This window comes from Triticum aestivum, chromosome 4A (genome assembly GCF_018294505.1).
Source record: "Triticum aestivum cultivar Chinese Spring chromosome 4A, IWGSC CS RefSeq v2.1, whole genome shotgun sequence".
Taxonomy (NCBI): Eukaryota; Viridiplantae; Streptophyta; class Magnoliopsida; order Poales; family Poaceae; genus Triticum; species Triticum aestivum.
Window position 1 is genome coordinate 715,119,337 of NC_057803.1, and position 8,982 is coordinate 715,128,318.

The following is an 8,982-nucleotide window of genomic DNA, read 5'->3' on the forward strand; positions in this document are numbered from 1 at the left end:
CATTTAATCAAGTTAAATGCAAACAACAGCATACTACTCATGCAGTGAAATCAAACTTGTGCACTGAGTCACTCGGACTCTCTCTTACCAACAGGTTGCCTCGCAACAGAACAGTGATCATGACAGATCACAACCAGAATCATACTCGGGTTAACAGGTTACCTTGTAACCAAACAGTGATCACTCATGGATCACAACTGATACCACAACTGTCAGCCTCACTGACATCATCATGATTCAACCAGTGCAATGCAAATAACTTAGTGTGCAATATTTCTTTATGAAAGTTAATCCATGGTGTGACTTACTTACGAACTGGGCCCTTATCCTTGGGTGCGGCTATCAATAGATTAATACACTCTGCAGAGGTAGCGCAATTTACCCACACCACGGAACCCATGGCCTCGCACTCCCATTCGGGTGGACCAACGGCGTTCCGATAGAACTCTCCCATTCCCATGACACTCTTACGGCCACTCCTACCAACTCCCCACTGGGATTAGTCATGGGTGGCCTAGCCTACCAAAGGCAAAACGGCCACCGTCATGGCAAATAAACGGTCCCAAACAGGGACAAGGTACCATAACAACAACATGCCCACAAGGTTATGTCTGCTTACCGGGCCAGGGTAACGCACGTCCGTAACCTTCCCTCGTTGAAGGTACCGACAAAAGGCATGACAGCGGGATGACTAACGGCCTCCCCATACTAAGGCAAATGTGGTTGCACTTGTCAGCCCGATTCAGTGGCACCATGACCCGACCAACTTTATGTTCAAGTTCAATTATCATCAGGTTTAACTTGAAAATAAAAATGCTCGAGTCACTATATGCCATACTTATGCAACCATATATCATGCATCACATATCACATAGAAACAACAGATCAACCTTATTCAAAGTTCTACTTGCACAAACTTAACTTTCAACATTTCTGGTCCTTACTTACTGGTTATTCATACTCATCATTTTTAGTTGGCATTTATCAAACAAAACTCATTATACATATATTGAAAATAATACCGATGATCGTATTACCATAGCCATGACAAACTTACTTAGTTCAACTACTCAAGCTATATCTCACTAGTTCAAGCATTCATTTCTGTTAACTAAGCATTTTGATCATGACAAACTAAATAACACAAGCATTATTTATTTTAATACTATATGCGATGAATATCATATAAATTCAAGTAGAAAATCATGGATATTGCAAAGACACCATGACAATGTTGTTGTGGCTTGCCTTAGTGCAGAGGAGCTTCACACTCCTCCTGGATGCCTTCAAGACAAGCTTCACCTTCTGAAAATAAATCAAATGAAAAAAAGAAAATATCAAGAACACTTCTGAAAATTACCAGAAATTCTAGATAGCAAAGAAAAATCCCATCTTGAGTGTGCTACTAGGATTTTCCAGTAAGAACACAATGCAAAAATAATCAACTCATTTGGACTTGTAGATTAGGAGTTACAGCTGGTCAAAGTTCTGGTCAAATTTGAATTAAATTTGAATAAAAGAAAAACCAGAGGGGAACCGTGATGTTGAAGGTGTAAACCGGCTGGGAGCCACCACTCATACCGCTTCGGGCGCGGCCCGAGTGACTGACAGTGGGCCCCAATGGTCAGGTCGGAGGGGGAGGGGGAGAGAAGCAGAGTCGGGCGGCGCGGCGACGACGCTTTCTCCGGCGAGGAGTGCCCGATGACGAGGTCTGAGAGGATAGGATTGTAGAGGAGATCGAAGCGCACCTGCCTGTACCCGTAACGTGGCTAGGGGTGGCCGGACGGGTCGGAACGAAGCTCTCCAGCGGCGGCAGCGGGCGGAGCTCATCGGAGATGGCGATTCCGGCGAAGCAGGGCCAGTCCAGCAGCTCCAACAGCACCAGCACGCACCAGTGGACCACCACGCACGCGCCGGAGAAGTCAGTAGAGCTCGAGCTGGTCTGGAGAGGGAGGGAGCAGTGGACGGGGAACGCCGACGAGCTTGGGGCGGGGACAGCGGCCAGAGGCTTGCCCGACTGGGCTGCGGCTTCCTACGATGTTGTGGAGGTGTGCTGAGAGTGTGTGCGGAGAGAAACGAGCTCGGGGGAGCTCTATTTATAGGGGAGGCCGAGGCGGGGATCGAGAGCTCGCACGAGCTCTCTGGAGTGTTGCCCGGCGACGAATGGCGTCAGTGAGAGGGGAGAAGGCGCCGGAGATCACGCGGGGGCTGTAGACGAGCAGCGACGAGCACAGGAGTGCGATACACGATGAGCACAGGTGCATGGGCGCACTGTTGTCTTGGCCGCGCCGTGCCCGTGCTCGCTGTGGCAAGCTCCGACGTCGGTGAGCGCCAGGGCTGAGTTAAGGTGGTGCAAACAAGGATGGGGGCACGATTTGGCAAGGTGCGGCGGCCGGGGCAGCGAGCACGCGCGAAACAGAGAGTGCGGCGGCCGGGGCAGCGAGCACGCGCGAAACAGAGAGTGCGTCGGCCGCATGCCAACCCCCTTGGACGAACGTGGTCACCGCGTGAACTTTGGCATCTGGCTGAGCTAAGCGCAAACACCATGTCTGGCATGTAGTCCTTAGTGGTTTTGGTTGTTTTGCACAGTTGGTTGGGTCACAAGTGAACTGTGGGAGTGGCTTTCTTCCTGGCAAGTTTCTGGACAGAAACTTGTGAGCTTCACTGAGAAAAATCTAGTGAGAACTAAAGGTTGTGCTTTGGGGTTTAGCAATCTCTTAGGAGGGTAATCAAGCTCAGAAAAGATCAGCCCCAAAAGATTAAGGAAAAGTATACTTGTTGTGCAATGTGGTCATTCTGTCCAGTACATAACTGATTTTCTGTAGTAAAAATATTCCAAAAAGTTATGCAATATTTTTGCTCAGGAAAGTGCTGCAGGGTTCAAAGAATATTTCTGAATTTATTCAGGATTTTTGGAGCAAGAAAACTAGTGGTTGCTTTGGAGCATACTTCTGTGAAGTGATTTTCAGGGAAGAAAATGAATATTTTTCTTTTATGAAAAATATTCCTTGGGATTTTGTTGGGGTTTTTCAGAGAAGGGAAGGTGAGTTAGAGGTGGATGGGTCACTTGGGTGAAAATCAAGGGTAGGCCCAAGTGTTCAAGTCCATTTTGAATCCATTTGAATTGATTCAAAACTCCAAATCCAAAGAAAATGCAAAAGAATGTTCGAAAAAAAGAGAGAAGGCAAATCCAGGGTGTCACACTCATCCAGATTAACAACTACTGGTACGAGTCACCAGGACCACAACTAGCACTATGGGTTATTAGAACCAGTACTAGCACTAGGGGTCATACGGACCCACAACTACCACTTTGGGACTTGTGGATCCACAAGTACCACAACGGGTCATCTGGTCCCTCAACTACCTTGACAGATAGTCCCAACACACAATACAACTACCACCACAGGTTGTTTCAACCCATAACTACCACTATGGGTCATCTTGGTCCCACACGTACCGGCCATCCAGGGCCACAACCTACATGGAGCTAATGTGCACCTGAAATTGATGATCTACATTGTTGGTTCTATTGAACAAAACTGATTGTTACAATGCTAAGTTCTATAATGAAGTTTAACTAACTTCTCCTAAATTCATACTCGTGGAATTATTCCCGGAAACAAAATTCTACCCAGCTTTTGAGGGGGAAAATGGTCTTGAATTTGATTTTTTTTTTTTTGCATGTTTGAGAAAACTTCTTGAAACCTTCCTAGACATAATATAAGGGTAGTGTGGAATTGTGAGATTTTTCTGAAAACTTTTTTCATGCCAAATTTTGAGCCAAATGCTCTTCAATTTTAATTTTGCTTCTAGTTTTTCTCCATTCGGTAAAACTTCTTGAAACTTTCCTAGATTGAATGAGGTAAGAGTAGTGTGGAGATTGTTTTTGAATTTCTTTTCTGAAAACATGTTTTGGGGCAAATTTTGAGCCAAATGGTCCTAAATTTGAATTTTCCTTCCATTTTTTTTCTATTTGCCAAAACATCTAGAAACTTTCCCAGAAGAATATAGGATAGTGTGAATTTTTGAGAATTTTTATGGAAACTTAAATGTTTTTGCCAAATTCTGACCCAAAATGTTCCTGAATTTGAATTATGCTTCCATTAGGGAAAAAAATAAAAATCATCAAAAATGTATGTATATACTAGAAAATGAAATTAATTATGAATTCTGCTTCCATTAGGGAAAATTAAATTAAAATCTTCAAAAATATATACTAGCAAATGAAATAAATCATGTCGTGCTAGGTGGTCTCAAGTCATTGAAAGCATACACGTCCCACATCTCGTATTGGTTGATTTCTTTATTCATGTAAAGAAAACAGCAAACGAGGTGGGAGTCAAAGGCATGTCCAACGACAACCAGTACATTTCTTCCTGTATTCGTATGCCGACAAGTGGGGGAGGCAGTCCGTGGACACGGATGTGGTAGGACGCCATCCAGCCCTAGCCGCATACATCCGGCCAACAATTCGAACCGACCTCATGAAATTCGATCAAACCAGAAGTATTTCAATCAAGTTCGGTTATAATTTAGATAAAAAGATTGGTATTTTGACCGTTTAACTAAAAATCTAGAAAAAACACAAACCCTATACCGAATGACCACCTCGTACGTGTGACCATCTTGCCCTGCCGCACGGCCATCTCTGTCAGTGTCGTCTTCATCGTCGTCGTCATGGATCCTCCAGCGGCGAAACGACGCCGGAGGGACGCAACAGCCTTGTCTGGTGTCTGCCTGCCGCTCGCTGGGGAGCTGCTCCGCCGCCTGCTGCGCCATGCGCAGTGCCGCCGCGGACTGTCGATGTGGCCTTTGGAGCCCTGGTGGTGGCCTTACCGCGACCTGCGTTCACGGAGCAGTCGCTAAACGACCACTCCTCGCCGATCTTTGTGAGCTCGCTGTCAAGGCAGCGGCGACGCCTGGCAGCCGTCTCCACGGTGGTCACGGAGCGGTCGAGCACCCAAGCGGCGACGAGGTCTGGGTCTTCGTGGAATCCATACAGAGATTCTATTTAAAACATTTGCGAAAGTTAACGTATGTCACATGGTTTTCCCAAGAAAATTGTGCGCGGTGTCTTGAGCATCGCACGTGTATTTGTTGTACATAGCTGCGCTGTTTGATATCATCGAACACGGTTCACATATAGTTCACGAGTGGGATTCCGTTTGGCATCAGATCAACCTGGTGGGTTTGAAGCTCACGTGTGGGCTGAGGTGCTATCGCACACAATTTAAAACATCGGTCACATAATTCAAAAAAAAGAACATCGGTCACACATGTATAGTTGTTCCACAGCATCTGGAATTTTTAGTGTACCACCCACACTTCTATCCTCGCCGTGTTGTTGTATATCACCACATGGTTCCACTCTCAGTAGCCTGTGCGGTATTTTTTGCATCACACACGTTAAATTTCATGAACCATGTTGCGGGGCGAGCTCGGCTCCCCCTTCACGCGGCGTCCGATCTGAATCCCGCGGTTGTGCTTGGGCGAGGCAGGGCTGGACCAAAAGCTCGTAGCTCGCGAGCTTAATGAGCGCTCGATAGTTCGGCTCGTTAAGCTCGTAGCTCGCTTCTTAATGAACAGAGCCAATCATTGATTTTAGCTCGTTAAGCTTAAAGAGCTTAACGAGCGAGCTAACGAGTTTCACGAGTAGCTCGTTAAGCTCGTTAGTAACAACACAACATATATTTTCATATTACGTGACAAACTTTTTATAGCACCTCAGCCCATCTATTTAATCTAATCGACATATGAGGCAACATACTACTTCATTTCTTTTCTTAGTCATAATATTTTATCTTGAAAATCATACCTACACATTCATCATGTATATCGTAACACATTATAATCTGTTAACAAGCGCTCGCGAGCGCTCACGAGCTTAACGAGCTTCAAACGAGCCGAGCCGAGCAGGGTTTTCTGCTCGTTAATCTTAACGAGCTTAACGAGCCAAGCCTTAACGAGCACGAGCTTAACGAGTACGAGCTTAACGAACCGAGCTGCTCGTTAGTCCAGACCTCCGAGGCTGGCTCCTCCTTCGCCGACAGGAGCATGGACGCCGGCTCAGGCTTCACACGCTGACACGGCGGGGACAACGGCTCCTCCTTCACGCGCGCCGGCGATGGAGGCGACGGCCCTATGTAACGGAGCGACCACTCAATCATTATCTAGATCTGACGGACAAAATCTGTGTCCGTCAGAGCGACTGCGGCTGTTGCGACCGCCGCGGCGGCGCCTCGTCCTGCTCGTCACCGGAGGAGATGCCGATCTCCTCCTCGGAGGAGGAGCCTGCCGCCATGGAAGCTGACGGCCCGGAGAGCGTGGGCGGCGGCACCAAGAACTGCCGGAGGAGAAGCTTCCACCTACTCCGCATGTCGGCGTGGAGTACGACGACTTCGGCATCACCGGAGCTTGGTTGGAAGAGGGGAAAGGGAGGGGCTTTGGCATGGAGACAGGGAAGGGGAGGGGGCCAGTGCTCGGGAAGGGGGAGTGTGGCTCCATGCATCGCCGACGCAGGGTTTAAATAGCCGGGGCAAGGCCCAGGCGAAGGGGCGGTCACTTCAGTGCGGCGCAGCGGCAAGAGTTGGTTCCTCGGAAACCTACGTCTGCATTGAAGCGGAGGCTGCCGAGAGGTCGCATAGGTCAGCGCCCCCCTCCCTTTCACGTTTGTCTCCGGTTTACGGGAGAAATCGCGTCTGGACCGTCCTGCGGACAGATATAGGACCACGTTGGATGGCTTCCCGGTCCGGACAGCGCCGATCCAAATGGACCCGATGGATTTACTCCGGTGGAGGGCCACGTTTTATGTCGACCAAGACATGTACTCGGGTGGAGGGCCCGATCGATTTACTCCGGACAGATATAGGACCACGTTTTATGTCGACCAAGACATGTACTCGGGCGGAGGGCCCGACCGATTTACTCCCAAGCGGGCAAGCGGCGGCACGGGGCTTTCTTTTGAGATACAGCGTCCCATGGGCTCGGACGATTGGCGGTGGACATAATACATGGACAGCAACCCCGCCAAGAGGCCACCACGTGGAACACGTGGTTTGCATTACAACCGATGAAGAAAAACGTGAGAGACGAGCGGATAAATACAGGCACGTACGTCGAAGCTGTGAGTGGACAGAAACTCGATCAAACTCATCCCTACTACTCCGGCCGCACCACCAACCGCGCAAGGCAGCGAGCAGAGTCGGAGATGGACCGAGCCATGGCGCCCAGCGGAGACACCGTGGCCAACGTCCACAGCGGCACCGACAGCACCAACAAGACGCTGCTCAAGAGCGACGCCCTGTACACCTACATCCTCGACACCACGGTGTTCCCCCGCGAGCACGAGTGCATGCGCGACCTGCGCCTTATCACAGACAGGCACCCCAAGTACGTATCATCTTCTTCTTTCTTTTTTTGCCGGTGGGGCTCGTATCATCTTCTCTGCACGCACGCACGCACGCACGTCGATCTCCATGGATCGGTGTTAGTTAGTTTGTTTGTTTGCTCGTCGATCGATCTGGCTCTGATCGGGCCGGGCTGGTCCTTGGGACTCAGGGGTTTCATGCAGTCGTCTTCCGATGAGGCGCAGCTACTAGGGATGCTGGTCAAGATGGCGGGGGCCAAGAAGACGATCGAGGTGGGCGTGTTCACGGGGTACTCTCTGCTGGCCACGGCGCTGGCGCTCCCGGAGGACGGCAAGGTGTTGGCCATCGACACCGACCGGGACTGCTACGAGGTGGGACGCCCCTTCATCGAGAAGGCCGACGTGGCGCACAAGGTGGACTTCCGCCAGGGCACCGGCCTGGAGCGCTTGGACGAGCTCCTCGCCGAGGAGGACGGCGCCGCGAGCTACGACTTCGCTTTCGTGGACGCGGACAAGCCCAACTACGTGCGCTACCACGAGCAGCTGCTGCGCCTGGTGCGCATCGGCGGGACCATCATCTACGACAACACGCTGTGGGGCGGCACGGTGGCCCTGCCGGCAAGCACGCCCATGTCCGACCTCGATACCCGCTTCTCTGCCGCCCTCAGGGACTTCAACGCCAAGCTCGCCGCCGACCCGCGTATCGAGGTCTGCCAGCTCGCCATCGCCGACGGCGTCACCATCTGCCGCCGCCTCATCTAGACGGACGTTCGTTCGTTCGGTCCGGTGTGATCTGCGTGCGTCAATTTCCCTACCGCCGGCCGCTTTAGTAAATTTGTGTTTTTCCCCGGCCCTGTCCGCGCTGGCTGCTGAAGCATCTGATGAGTGGTTGTACTTATCTACTCTAGTGTTGCGATATGCAATGACGAGCTCGTGCATGCGGATGTAATTGTTACATTTATCTCAGTTGGATTGTTACATGTGAGATGGTGATTTATCTCAATTGGATTGTTACACGTGAGATGGTGAGACACGCGCGATGTGGATGTGCTATAAGGCCATCTCCAACACTCACCCTCAAATTTCCTCTGCCATCCGTTGCCGAAAGGCAGACCAGTCCCCAGAGACGGAAAGAATGCCGGAGACGGCCATCTAACGCTACCTGCATACATTTCAAATCACGTTTAAAATAACCGGATAAAATTCATCAAACACGACAGATTTCATAAATGTTCGGACGTAATTTACATAAAACGTCGATATTTCGTCCATTTTACTAAAAACTAGAAAAATAAACCTAAACCCTATACCGGACGGCCACTTCGTGCGCGTGGCGGCCCTGCCCTGCCGCACCGATGTCACAGTTGGTGCCATCATCGTCGTCGACGACGTGGTCCCTCCAGCGGCAGAAGGGCGCCGGAGGGCCGTGGCAGCCCTTGTCTAGCGGTTGCCTACCGCTCTTGGAGGAGCCGCTCCGCATCCTGCTGCGCGGAGAGGAGGGCCGCCACGGCCTCTTCCAAATGTGCCAGCGGAGCCTTGGCGACGGCCTTACCCCTGCTGGCGTTGGTGGAGTTGTCGCTAAGAAGTAGAAGGCACTCAATGATTACTTTTAA

At 50.3% G+C, this 8,982-nt stretch overlaps 1 protein-coding gene across 1 annotated transcript; it reads left to right on the plus strand.

Moving 5' to 3' along the window:
* The first annotated feature begins 7,057 nt into the window (after positions 1–7,057).
* On the plus strand, positions 7,058–8,354 carry LOC123083351 (tricin synthase 1). Its single transcript, XM_044505415.1, has 2 exons — positions 7,058–7,392; positions 7,561–8,354. Exons 1-2 carry the CDS (start codon positions 7,073–7,075, stop codon positions 8,129–8,131), a joined length of 891 nt encoding a protein of 296 aa, XP_044361350.1. The 5' UTR covers positions 7,058–7,072; the 3' UTR covers positions 8,132–8,354.
* Positions 8,355–8,982: the final 628 nt, after the last annotated feature.